Source organism: Varroa jacobsoni, unplaced genomic scaffold (assembly GCF_002532875.2).
Source record: "Varroa jacobsoni isolate VJ856 unplaced genomic scaffold, vjacob_1.0 scaffold_663, whole genome shotgun sequence".
NCBI classification, from domain to species: Eukaryota; Metazoa; Arthropoda; class Arachnida; order Mesostigmata; family Varroidae; genus Varroa; species Varroa jacobsoni.
In genome coordinates, this window is record NW_019213565.1 from 193960 (window position 1) to 208262 (window position 14303).

The following is a 14303-nucleotide window of genomic DNA, read 5'->3' on the forward strand; positions in this document are numbered from 1 at the left end:
CGTTTAACCGGCCGCAGGATAAAAGGTACACTCGGTGTCAGCCATATAAGATGCAATAGTTACTGACACCTAACAAAAAAAGTTTATCAGTCTTGTTCAGCCTGGCACTCAGCAATAACTTTCTACAAATATGTCGTATTGTCTATTTCATGCTACTATCTTGGCTAAACGGTGCTCTAGATAGCCGGCTTCTACCAGTACGCAACCTACTGTATGTCTGTTCCCAGGCCTAAACCTAAATCACTTTGTGTCCCTCTATAGATATATTACTTCTATATGAATACACAATGCAGTACCTAGTTCCTTAGAATCCAGACGTATTCGTCGAGGCATTAACCTTGAAGCAAGCCAGACTATAATCGACGAGCCTAGAAAAACTAAATCAGTGCAATCTTCCCATGGAGGTACGGAACAAAGATAAACGGACAACAGTAAACCATCTTTGCAAACAGCAAAAATCAGAATAGTTGGTTCAGAAGTTCAATATGGGTTAGCCACACGTAGGTAGGGACACCGATATCGAAATAAGTGCACTAATGACGTTCGACCACGAAATGGCCTATTCGGATCACGATTTTCAGGTCCGTATTTACCTGTTTGTACGCAGTAAGGCTTAGGAGCGTTGCTGTATCAATTGTTCTTTGACGTCAAGGGAAACAAATGCACCATTAGCAAAACGAACAAACCTTAGAGTTAAGAGCCATCAAGTTTATTAATTGCGTTGACCAGCTGGTTATCGGCCGGGCTAATTCGGCGATTCCTTATGAAGACGTTCCCGTTTTTAGTATCCTTCTTACTGTTCCGGCCACTCGTGCAGGCCACGTCGTGAAGGCGCTATACACCGTTGATGCTAATTAGCGTAGAGTAAATTAGTTTGAAATGTCTATATTGTAGTGATTAGTATTTATTGCTGCCGTTGTCATCCTTAGAAGCCTGTGTTCCGTATTGGATGATGTGTAACGCCAGATCAAGCTGGCGTTTGTTCATGTGAAACTCTAATAGGTTGGCAAGCGGCGGAAAAGCACAAGCAAAGCTTTATATGCCTTGTTTCTTCGACAGATACGTTAGAACGTTTTGTCTATGGTATTTTACGCGCCTGCTGTAATACGACCACAATTACAAGTCATTAAAAAATAATTTATTTTTATCTAACTTTTTATCTATAGTATGCACACATCCGACCCTATCTTAGCGTTGCTTTAGACGGCCGGCTGAAGCAGCGAAACGATGTGTGTCTACACTCAGGGTCGAACCTAGACCACCCTTCATCGAGTGTCCGAAGATTTAACGTCACCGCTACGTTATCATTCGGACACGCAGCTTCGTATCCGGAAGGTCGAGTTCGCCAACGCGCTTGGCTTGCCACTATCACAGCGTGTATTTAGTCGGGCATGCACGTATAGCACTGTGTTGACGTCTGTACCGTTTCTATCAGGCAAACAGTGGCTCCGAACGCTTGCGGGACAACGAGTGACACAACTGTCCATTGAAAGCTGAACCGTATTAGTTATGGTCCCATGATCTGTGGAGATCTGTTTAATGAAGAAGAATCATTTGTCAACAATGCAATGTCAGTCATTTGAAGCCGATGGCGTTCGCAGCGAGCAGTTAGAGTGGCCTGTGTGACAACGAAGAACACGAGTAATATAGCCACTGGCTTCCTTCATTTGAACCACAAATTATTGTCCAGGCCGCAACAACAATATAAGTATCTATCATACGCGACAATGAGACGCCTGCTTTGAAACCAGTGTATTATCTCGTTTTGATTTATTTTTCGAATCATTTTATTTAGCGACACACATCGCTTGATAGACTTACGTACCCTGTCAGAGCAAGCATAATGTATTTACATACACATTAATTCATAATCACGTAAGAAAATTATAGCAGGCCACAAAAAAGGTATAGGTATATTCATTAGGTGGTTATTTACATTTCTCACTCGCTCATAAAAGCTAATATGATATATAATTAAAAATATTGCTAGATAAAATAATAGATAAATGCGGTACTAGTGTTTGCAATGTGAGCACAAAGCAATTTGACTGACCAGTTCGCAACTGTTTGTTTTTTTTTATATGAAACAACTAAACGGTATTCAATTGAATTTAATAATAACGCTATACCCACAAGTATGGAAGTACGGTATTGATTTGTTTCCAATAGCCATCCGGTGGCCTCAGCCTATATTCACCTTACACTGGCGCACTCAAATCATCATATTTCTTGAATCATTATTGTAGCGTGACAGATCTCGTGGAAGTCGAGGCATAGTGAGAACGTTTTGAGACACCTCCTGGTGACTGCACTATTATACGGACTGCGCTATCGGCGGGTACCTATGGAACCGCTGACAGCTCTAGCTTCAAAATTCAATTTTTAGCACAATTCTATATTTGTTACCGAACAATGACGACGACATGATGATGGTGATGATGATTATGATGATTAAGTAACTATGCTTTTTACACGAAAAAGATATGACTACCGCTGTACCCGTTTCAAACAAACCTTCTACCGTTTTTTGTTTTTATCTACAGGCTCAATGTACAACACAGTCAAAAAAAAACATTGTAAGTCGTACGTTTCCACATTCCCTCAACCTTAAGTAAGCTAAATGTGATTTCAATGTTATCCAAATCTACTAAAGGAAAAAGCACTAGCGCAGGGGTCTGACTAAACTTAAGGCACAGTAGCGGTAATCATACATTTCCCAACTCAATCGCTGAGCAAATCAGGAAACTGTCTTTCCACCCGAGCGCCAAGGTCATCCCAGGAAGCAGTTGAGGCAAGTTTGGTTCCGCGACACATTTCGGCCTGTTCTTTTGACAGTGAAAGCGCACAATGAATCGGATGAAATACGTGGATAAGTCCGGGGTCAGGCGCTCGGAATACGGTCAAGTTTGAAGCGACAATCTTGTCAAACAGCTCTACATCCTCTTTACCCCAACCCTCAATCGTTGTGTCAAGACCTCCAACGAGCATTAGGTCCGAGTGGTAGATGCCGACGATGCCGAAACCAAAATGACGCCAATATCCGTGTCGATCATCGGTGACCGCTCGTTTGGCAGCCGAGGCGGCTAGCTCTAACGGTGACTCTAGTCTAATCCCATCAGACGTCAATGTAGAGGAGTTGTTTAATGAAGCACGTAGCGTCTGTTGTCCAACCGCGTTGTTTGCCGATTCTGTTTGACCTGAAGCAACAAAACTTCGAGTTTCGCTATTTTTATTACTAGCATTATCATAAATCGGGAATTTTTTGCTAAACGATATCGTTGGAACGATTTTCTCGGAACCGGCGATCTGTGCAGGGTCATATTGACTGAACACAATCGGAAAATAGACGCTCCGGCCTTGTTGTGTATTCCAGGCAATACGGCGCACCAGGCCGTCGTCGAAAATCATATCGACGTCCACGAAAAACAGGAGAGCATCCAGCGAAAACAATTTAGCGCCAATTTCCAACGCCTGTGCACGGGAGAACTGGCCGCTGGCCTCGACAAGGCGCACATCGTGATTTTTGTACCTAAAAAAGCAGGAAAATTTGAATGAAATAATCAGATTCAAAAAATACAACGCTTCCCAATCAATTAAATATATCTAGCTGACGATAGATCTTGCGCAGGCCTTTGAAAAGGTAGAGCTTTTATTTCTTCTTACTGGTAGCAAAAATGCTTCCTATATACTACGTAGAGGGCCGCAGGTCTTGGCTGCATCCTAGGTCGCGACGGTTCAAGATCACAGCCCTGAACGCTCATAAGGGGATCAAGCAGGTCACGTGCATCGTTTGTTTTTCATATAGAATCGTGATCCGTTGAGCACGCCGTCGTTTAGTCCGAAAAATCATCATTAAATCCTCACCAAATTAGTCGTTGTTATAGGCTTAATTTGTGTGACCCAAGCATTAGCCGAGAATGCATATTCAATGGGTTGCCGCGTCCGAGTTCCCATTGAAACTTTTCATTTACTTATGCATATAATACAAAAAAAAAAACACTCTGTTTCTATCTAACAATAAAAATCTATTGCACGTACTTAATTCTAAAAGCTTCAAGAAGAAGTTTTGGGTCTTCCTCTTCAGCAGGTCTAGCGTCCGAATTTTGGAAGTACACTACAGCTAATGCCGTAAAATGTTTCTGGAGGACGCAGTTCGCTTCGTACGTTTGCAGAAATCGCTTGAACGCCTCGGAGCGGCCAGCCAGCGGCACGATAAAGTGCACCTAAAACAAGTACCTGCAGTTGTTTGAAAACCATTGCGAAACCGATAAAGACTCTTTTTTCAATTAATTCACATGGTAAGCTTAAGTAACCCAAAACTATTGCGCCGAACTATAAACATGTGTACTTCGTTCGCGTGGGTTGTATAGTTCGTGTCGTTGGTAGAAAATGGACCAGTGAATGCGATTTCTTTAAAAACGATCTATACGCGACAACAACTTTTTCTTTCGTGGTTACCTTTTTAAGGTCGTTTTCTTCGACAAGCCGCACGAGAGGGCTAGCAAAACTCCGCCGAAGGTAGGCGTGTCTACGAACAGGTATACTCATTCTTCTGCCCCGAAATTTTCGATAGCTTAACAACAAATCGAGGACAAAGTCCATGCCTTGCGTCGGGGTATACCTGCAGTTACCAGTTATATTTGTATCATTATTTGTCATTGGTGCATGAGCACGTAGCTAATCGATGTAGAGAGCCAGTCACCTGATTCACTGGTCTTTTTCTGGTCCATTCGGGGCTGAAATAAGGTTTTCAGTTGGAACAATCATAATTTTAATACTGATGTCCGACCATTCGTGCGCTTTTTATTCGAGTCTACATTAGATACCCACCTCATGTATCCATATACGACGTCCCGATAATCAATGACGCGTCCTCTCTGTTTAGAATATCGATTTATCATTGCCATTAGATCCGATATCACCTAGAGTTATCGTGTCAAAAGTAGGCCCTATTAATTTCTATATATATATATATATATATATATATGTGTGTCTGTGTGTATATGTATATATACATTAGGTCATATAAAGACAAACAGACGCATACTAATGTTTTTGGAGTAGTAACCAAATACTTAATTTGCACATCACTGTGTTTTTAGCCAACAGCAATGGTCCGAAACCAAATTAGAAACACTTTCCTTACCAGGACACCATTGTCTGGGGCCTGTCAAGTGAATTCCCAGGTGTTCAGGTCGCCAAGACTTTTGATTTGGCCTCTTCATAATTTCTTTAGGTTTTTTTTGTTGCTGTCGCATAGGTAGTTCAACTTCAACTGTGCATCAAAATGCATTAGTAAATAACGAACCTCATTGATGGCAATCTCATTAAACTCTTCAATTCGTCTTCGAGGGTTGGAACTTGCTGGACTGTATAAATTTTTCGAGAAGAAGTCCCATGTCTGAATGTCATGAAGAGAAACAGGTTTGAACTGTTTTAGTGGATGCTGAAGTACGGATCGATCAAACGAAGGGCACTCATCGCCGTCCAGTAATTGACAGTGGTCTCCCTAGAAAGCCGTCAAGTGAGACCCAGCAATGCAATTTTATCGATTAAAAAGGGACAGGGAAATTGAAACGGTAACTTTTTTTGAGACAAAAATGATGAGACAATAAAAAAAAAAAGTAGAGACCTGAACTATAAGTTTCACTCCACATCATTGAAATATAAAAATGCCATTTTGCAGCCTTGGCGAAAAGATCATTTACCCTTAGAATTTTTAGAATCACCTATATTCTCGTATTGCATGCATCTAAATAGATACGTAACGTGATTTCTTTAATAACGCTGGGTTGATAACTATTAAGCTTCGTAGGAAATAGTTCTTTGTATTTGATGATCCATGTTTCCTACCTAATGATTTCTAAAAATAATGACAAGATTAAGTAGCATGGGTTATCTGGTACGCTTCACTGTATGATAGGTGCGGTGTAGTAACGATTGCGCAAACACTTTATGTATCACACCATATGCTACCAAGTGATACTGCTTACTTGATAATAAAGCATTTGCCTGGCATCTCTCTCGAGTTCAATGAGCTGATGTCTAAGTTCTGCGCTCTTCAACCTTAAAAATACTCGATGCATGAGGTACATTTGCCGGGGTCGTTTGATTGGATGCAATGTGATGACTTTCTGGAGTACATTCTTGCTTAGAGCTTCGGCCTCTATTTCGCCTCCAAAGTTGTTGTGGAATATTGACTGCATCTCATATGACCATGTGCATGGAATACCTGCGATGGTCGTTGAACGTAAATTCAGAACACGACATAATGTTATGTCTCTTTCCTCTTTTTTTAAAGAAAAAAACATACTTTTAACATTTAACATGACAATTCGCTAAAGCTCCCTTCCGCTTATGGATTAGCACTATATGCCGTATATAAGGATTAATGAAATTAGACTAGTAATTTAGTCTGCACAAAGAAGCAAAGTGCAGCTCTTATTTGTCAGCCGTTACATTAAACTTATATGTTTGACATCTCGAAATAACGAACTCAGCTGAGTGGGCCGGACGCAGAACGCCCAGCTTTTTGCGTTGGCGTCAAAGTAATGAAGACCTAATCATATTTTGTATCTGGCAAACCGCCAGCCGTACCCTGGCGTTACGTCTAACTCTAGAAGGTACTAAAGTAGATAACTATTGAACTAGAAATAAACGAAAAAACTGAATAGTAGATTTATTTAATAGATAGATTTATTTAATTGTCGGCAAAGCCTAATTACACTTGGAATCCCGTTTACCTGCGAACTTGTGGACGCATCGCCCCACTTCGACGTCTTCGTGTGTTGAATACAGATGTTCAAGACAATACCTGAACAAGGAATTCGAGGGCTTTTAAGCTATCGACATCATGGTCGTTATCAGATTTCCAGACGGCTTGCAGATCAAACATCTACTAAATACATTTATATTATTTACAGCCTCCTTCTATGTTATTTATCTATAAATATTTATACATATATGTATATTTTTTTGCGATTCCGTTTTTGATAGCTTGAGTGCTGAGAAACTGGACTACGCGCGTGAGATTTTTATAATTAAAGAGCTTTATGTGAGTAAGAAGAAAGACTTGCGATAAATCAATCAATGAATGTGTTAGCATAGAAGCTTTAAATGCAGCAATTCGCTAATCTAGCAAGAACGTTTAGATCAAGATTGCTTTATACTTAATTGAATAGTAACTTTATGTCGTACTTGATATGTGGTCCTATAAGCGAGAGCGTCTTCCTGCTCATAATCATCCCGGGTCCACCCATGCAGAAGTTTTGATTTGGACCAAGATTTAGTTGACCGTGTTCGGCCTTATTACCCAGTCCCGCCTGACCTGCATGGAGTCGTCGCAAAGTTGCAGCCAAATTGAACAAATAACGCAGACTGCTGTTACAATCAAGCCACTAAATAGTAAATATATCATTCTAGTCATCTTTGCCTGTTCGAGTGACCCACCGCAGAATAGGTGTTTTCGATAGGAAGTACGCGACGAAACCAAGGACCATTAAAAGGATACAGCCACTTACCAAATAACTGCATAATGGGCTTTTCTTTTATACTTGTGCTATATAAGCTGGTAAGAGTTACCCATATATAGTGTCACCGTTATGACCTATTAAGAAAAAATAAACAAAACATTTTTTCTATATAAATATAATTTGTACTAGGCTAAACTGGCCAAAAATGAAGTAAAATGTGTTAGAGCTGTACCTGCGATTCCTACACCAATGTCAATCAAAGGAAACAGTACATAAATCATATTTGTATATATTTATTATTATTACCCGTCAAAAACCAGCTTAAGCCCACTAATTCTCATACGGTTCTTATTCCAATCATACGCTCTGCTGTGTATCTTGACGCAATCGCACCTGTCGTACCGTGCATGTCTTTGGCGGGACTTCAACCTATAGTGTGACTTAGGTGCTTACCTAAAAAATGCGCCTTCGTGGAGTTAATTGATCTCAAGAACAGCTCTAATCTTTCCGTATGCACGTACACGTCATCATCACAGCGCATAAACCAATCGTATTTGTCGAGCAGATTATCGTACATATATTTAAGCATCATGAATGATTTCTTCTGCGGAGGATAGGAATCATCCACCGATCTTAGTGCCACTAATGGTAAGCCATGTTTTGATGTCTGTAAATGAGTAGGCAAACGGTGGCAACGAAAGCTTTCGTGTTAAATGTGTGCATTGAGCTTTATGCGTAGCGTATAGTCCTCTTGTATACCTAAGATATTGAACCAAATTAAGGAATCGGCAGATACCGATCAAACAACTCTAAGTTTTCACGTAGAACAACTATCTAAGCGTCATCGTGTCACAGTATACGAGAACATCTAATGGTTTTTGGAATTTATTATGTGGATATTAGCGTTCCGAAATTACAGAATTTCTGTGAAAATAAAGTCAACAAAAGCTTGAATTAACAACAAACATAAACAAGTTCCTTTTCACTTGTTCAGTGTAAAAAAGGATAACGTCATTCATTCAGGAAAATTCCATCATCACTCAAAATCTATATGACGTACAGTTCCATCAGATGAAAAGAAGAGGAGTCCCCCGGGAGCTCCTTGACCCCACGTATCGTAAATGGCCACTGCTCGGGAATCAATATATCTTTGTGCGGTCATCACACCTAAGTGAGTTCAGATGAGACTAATTAGTAAACGATTGACAATACGTAATTTATCCGTAATTTACGACCGGACGGTATTGGCATATAGTTACTCCGCCACATTGTTATTATGCCGTTTCATCGATCTCTCGTAGAAACACCCAGATAACTCCAGCAAACCCGCTGGCAAACCTAATGGCTTCAATACCGGACTCGAAAAAAATATGCAGTTCACCCCCTACCCTCTACCCAGTTATCAAGGACTGCGCTATCTATTTGTTCGATATGGAAACACTTAGGAGGAAAGTATACTCATTTAAATATATATGTATATAAAACTGTTTTTGTGCACCTATAGCGCCGCATATATAACCAGGACAGAACCATTTTTTGAAAAGGAAAAAACACTTTGCGACTTTCGTTGCTGAATTTTACCCTAATTTTCTCATTCAGTTACAGGCCCTTGTTATGGCCTGTATCTCGCTACACTAGACGACTTTCGCCAGTTACATAATATATGTGTCGCTGACAACATTTGAATCAGCGGCCCCCGGTCTCTTTCAACAGCGCTGTGGCCCGTTCCTTGTCAAATCTACACATATACATAAACCTATACAGCTATAAATTATCACATACTGATACCTTTGTTCGATACGTATACAAGTTGAATACAAAAAGGTAGTAGTGCTTTAGATAGCCATATATGTATGTGTATATATATGATTAAAATATTCTGCATAACCATTTAGGTATGCAGTTCTACATACCTGTAAATAATAGGCCACTCTCACCGATGATATCCGCGCTAACCAGTTTCTGAGCTAGTCTCCTGGACGTCCTACGAGCCACTTCCCATAGACCGTTATCACAACTGCTATTATATCTGTATTCGATAAACAAACGTTAGATTTTCATGTTATTATATTGGATTCAATATTTGCTACAGGTGAAATATTGCCTTGGTCAATTCGCCACGATATGTTGCGTGCTTGAGGATAATTTGTAACGTTCCTAATATCTACAGTTATTTGTTTTATGTGCAAGTCCTACAGTTAACAATGTTCATTTGTTCACAGTAAAACTGGTTTATCTGCTGTGCACATGCTTATTACATATATATATTATTGCAATAATTCTATTAATATTCTGATATATATATATATATTATACATGTTGATGATACGTAAGTTTTTAGAATGCATAGTTCAAAGTCTTTAAAATATACCTGATCCAAAGGAGGAACTGTGATGTGACCAGAAAGCCAAGGAGGCACCCGATCATGAGACTGAACAGGTTCGCCGCCTGCGATCGCCGTAGTTTACCCACACCCCGTTTAGATAAATCTGGGGCAATCAGCAACGGCTGCCAAATACTCATCGTGACGGTAATACTCGGACGCTTTTACCTCGAAATAACAAGGAAAGGCCTCGCCCTGTGGGACCCCCAGAGGAGGGTTAGCGACAGAATAGGATCATCCTGAAAGAATTCCGAGGACATCACAGTTCCATCATATTAAATGGTTCGATTCGACATTACTGATGGTATATTTTGCCATCTTTATCCACCTTCTCCACGCATTCAATTATAAGATATATATCGACCATTCATCTAAGGGCTGAGTAATGTTTTCTCAAGATTTCGAAACTGTGAGATTATTTCGAAAAATGCTGTTATAAACGTGTTCGTGCATGTACATAGCATTAACTCAAGACGAGCAAAACCTCGACTATTTGCTAACCTCGTTATCAGCACGCGTATTGGTCAATGGACACCGGTAATGTGTATTGCGTTGACAAAGTTTACGACGGCGTAACCAGAAAGCCAGTGAGACTGCTTCATAAAACACTGATTGATGCTCTTTTATAGCTGTGGCATCCAATGCCATTAACGCATTCTCGTAAAAACGCTAAGCCCAGGAGTGATACCTAGACATTGTCTTACAGCAAGCTAGGGCGATATTTCTTGTCCTTGTTTAGCTATCCACAGGAAACACAAAAATGTGTAAAGTCGTGGCATGCTCTCAATTAGAAATTAGCGCTGGTTGATGTTTTCACAGGAAAAATCAATTCGTATAATTTTTTCGAAAATATCACTGTTGCTTACCGAGTAAAACTCTTGTTCGGTTTTCTTTCACTGGTCATTTACGCAGATAATTTTCGACCACTAAATGTAATTGTAATCATATCGAATTTGCTCTCGTATACTGGTAGCTTTCCCTAATGATCTTACGTGGGATAAGGAAAGTTTGTATGCTTATAGTCTTCCTCACTTTATCAGGCGACGAACATCGACGCAAACAGCACCATAAAAAAAAAACCTATTGCAAATGTTCTCGATGTTTCAGTGCAATCACATGGTAATTTTATGCTTATATATATGCATATCCATACACAACTATTAACTTCATCGTTAAGCGTCAATCCGATTCTGCACATACAATAAGTTATAACTAATGCTTTTTAATAAGATTTAATTACTCATACAGGACCTACAACAAAGCAGTAAGCTCATTCGGGCATCTACTCCATCAGTGTACGTTCTGCCGTCTGAATGAATATCGGTTGCGTCGTGTTGATCGTTCTTCTTTCAGCGTCCCGTTCAATAATTTTATTATCAGTTTCATTATTAATTTATTATTTCGTTATTCAGCAATCATCCCCCAGAATCCAGAATGAAGGAAATATCTTTGTTGTTCTATGAGTAGTTCCATCAGTCAGCAGCAAAATTGTCGACACCTCTTTGAATGTTGTGTACCACCTTTCACTGGACAAAGGGGGAATTCGAGCGTTCTAATCACGCACTGGCAGCTTTGGCCGTATGCACGGAAGCACTGCTCATTCAAAACTACTGTGTGCTAGTTTAGTCCTATACTTCTGTGGCTGTTACGGCTGTCGTCATGGAAGTTCGACGTCCTATTATTCACGCCTACTGGGTACCAATGGCGGCTAAACAACAACTGCAGCAAGAACAGCGGCCACAGTTCTGACAGCGCGGTATCCGGTTGCCGGAACCCGTGGGTGTGTGCCGCTTAATTTCCCCGCGACCATGTGGTTTTATAGGGAGAAAGACAAAACTGCCTCCTCTTTCGCAGGACATGTTTACCAATTCGACCCATGCGTGCTTTGCGCGGCGGAACGTAATGGTGGCCAGGTGGAAATCATAGGGTTGTAGATTGGATCTTATCGAATAATGGAATAAGGAACCAGCCTTGCTTACGCGTGAAGCAGTGAGGACAACCGGCATGTCATAACCAGCGTCATCTGGGTGGCATGCTGAGCTCCATTTGGTTGTTTTCCGACGGCCCATAAAACGATGCGTGATCCAACATCGACGGTTCTGACGTGGTTGTGTGTGTGTGTATGTGTGTATGTGTGTGTGTGTGTGTGTGTGTGTGTGTGTGTGCGTATATGTGTAATTAAAGTGACGGTAGACGGAAGTGCTAGTCGTCAGATCTAAATGTCCTCAATGGCTTGGCCTCTAACTGTTGCAATGGGTTAGGATTAGCTAGTAAGCTAAATTGTATCTGAAAAATAATACCATTGAATCATATTGGTGTTGTTACAGGAAGATTGAGACAAAAAAGCATTAGAACCGGACTTATCTAACTGTCCTCTGTTCTTTCATGAAATTTCGCTTCATTATGGAGATTTTTTAAGAAAAGTCAACACGGCCTGCGGGACATTTCTCTATTGCGCCTAAACACACCATATAGAAAATACACTTCATAAATAAGCAGCCTTGGCAAAATATACGGACACTTTGCCATGCCAAAACTCTTCGGGAATCCATCTCAGGGCAGCTTGTTTCTAGAGGCGCATTGATGTTCTCGTAGAGCACAGTTTGACCCCAGGAAGGTGTCTTTGGAAAAATATTATCGGTCTTTGGTACATCAACGTAACTGTAGTACTCGGAAGTTCCTAAACTTCGCGTAAAATCTAAACATTGCAGAAGCACAAGGCTTAAGCCCGCCACATGGCAGATTAATGGAGAACTTATTAAATAATTTTTACCGAAAAGTTCTGGTACGGAGCGTCACAAAAGCCGGCTCTCTTTGACCGTATATTGACTCCATGCTGGGTCAACCAGGTACTCTCAAAGCCGTAACCAGCTGAAATCAACACATTCAGCGTCAGAAATATCGTGTTAGGAAACTCGATATTTTTTGTCTTGCCGTTAATGCAGTAGCCTAAACGACTGGTATAAAACCCAGGGGTCCAAGGTTCGTGAATGACATACTATACAACAGGTCAAATTAAACAGAGCTTTATGTTTCGTGTTCTTTATTAGATTGGACCGGCGAGCCCGTTACTATATATCCGGTTGGTAACATCAAGCGAATTATCACCCCAGAACGAAAAGTAAAATCCTTACTATTTCACTTCATGCGCACGGAAAAGAGGCGCCCACTCTATCGCTACGAAGTTACCTGATCTCCCAAGCTTTGTGCTGCGGCAACATGTATCCTAACAATTCTCATACTTTAGGTAAACAATTTTTAAAAACATAATCACTTTGAAATCTTCTTAAATGCAAACAATATACAGCCTTTATGCAGCTTCAATTAGAAGCAAATATTATTATGTTGTGGAATGAAGCAATCATTTGGAAGAAAAACCTGCTTCTATTAAACTTTTTTAATCTAGGCTTTGTTCCCAAGATCGAAATATGCATTAACGTTATCATTAGTTAACGTGTTTAACCTTACTAGGCTGAGTGTGGCACTGGAATTGCCATAACGAAAAACACAAACCTGATAACAGCGAGAGACAACACGCGTCAGAGTTTAACGCAGCAAATAACATTTTAGAGAGATATTCCACGTGTAAACTACGGGTTATTTGAATCACTCTATTGAGTGGAATCACTCTATTGAATCAGTTCTCACAAGCTGAGAATAACCTTTTACGTCCATTTACATTACATATAAAATTTCACTACGAGGATTTCGGCGAGCATTTTCCTTTAATAGTTAAAAAAAAAAATGCTACTTGAACTTACATGCTAAATATGTTAATCGTATGCACAAGATCTAACACTTACCTGATAGGGACTCTTTTATTTGATTTCTGCAGAATTCTTTCGGGTTCAGTGCTGCCATTAAACCTGGACGCAGCGACTACACGAATCTCTGATCATGGTGTTAAACTTCAATTGACGTTCACTGTTCCACTGAAGCTTTCGTTCCCCGAAATTTGTTTACGGGACAATAACTTATAAACTTCGCGGACCACGACGCAGGAGGCATACTCTGCTAACTTATATTACTACAACATTCTATGTTCACATTTACTAATGATGCCAATAGCTCATTCGTTCCAGCGAATAGATGCCCGGCTTTAAATAGAGTTTTTTTTATGGCGGAGTGGCCGCTTCGGCTCATAGGTTATTGTAATTAGCTACCTTATGGTGGGAGTTCCCTTTCCATTCACCGGCAATACACCTTGTTGTGTATGAACAAAAAATACACACTACAAGTAGATTCAACTCTGATACTTTCCAATACGTTCTAGTAGTTCTAATGCTCTTTCATGCTTCTATCGGTACCTTACTAACCATATAGAAAGATCTAGATAATTAGATTGCACGCTTTCCCGTCTCCAATCACCGTTTAATTTTTACAGTCGCACGGTACGCCACGTAACGCATCACCAAATTGGCTAGGCGCCGATTCGAGGATCATCAGCC

At 40.4% G+C, this 14303-nt stretch overlaps 1 protein-coding gene across 5 annotated transcripts; it reads right to left on the reverse strand.

Annotated features, from left to right (window-relative positions):
- Positions 1-693: 693 nt before the first annotated feature.
- On the reverse strand, positions 694-14150 carry LOC111262423 (chondroitin sulfate synthase 1). 5 transcript variants are annotated; one of them, XR_002681602.2, is made up of 14 exons: positions 13659-14147; positions 9844-10094; positions 9386-9501; positions 8533-8639; positions 7926-8139; positions 7198-7327; positions 6744-6814; positions 5994-6232; positions 5309-5509; positions 4831-4922; positions 4459-4621; positions 4039-4223; positions 2198-3529; positions 694-1532 (listed from the first exon to the last, which is right to left on the reverse strand). XR_002681602.2 is itself a non-coding variant. In XM_022836666.2 (14 exons), the coding sequence occupies exons 3-14, from the start codon at positions 9993-9995 to the stop codon at positions 2722-2724; spliced, it is 2478 nt and encodes an 825-aa protein (XP_022692401.1). In that variant the 5' UTR covers positions 9996-10094; positions 12629-12726; positions 13659-14150; the 3' UTR covers positions 1741-2721. The 5 variants fall into 5 exon arrangements, 3 of the variants coding, with proteins under 3 accessions (XP_022692401.1, XP_022692400.1, XP_022692403.1); XR_002681601.2 differs by having other exon boundaries at positions 694-1618; XM_022836666.2 differs by lacking the exon at positions 694-1532 and adding an exon at positions 12629-12726 and having other exon boundaries at positions 1741-3529; positions 13659-14150.
- Between the last annotated feature and the right edge of the window lie 153 nt (positions 14151-14303).

Coding starts and splice junctions, on each gene's coding strand:
- LOC111262423 (XM_022836666.2), bottom strand. CDS start 9,995: ATGAGTATTTGGCAGCCGTTGCTGATTGCCCCAGATTTATCTAAACGG. Junction 4,923..5,308: donor ATGAGATTGCCATCAATGAG/GTTCGTTATTTA, acceptor CGATAACTCTAG/GTGATATCGGATCTAATGGC. Junction 3,530..4,038: donor CTTGAAGCTTTTAGAATTAA/GTACGTGCAATA, acceptor CTGCTTTTTTAG/GTACAAAAATCACGATGTGC.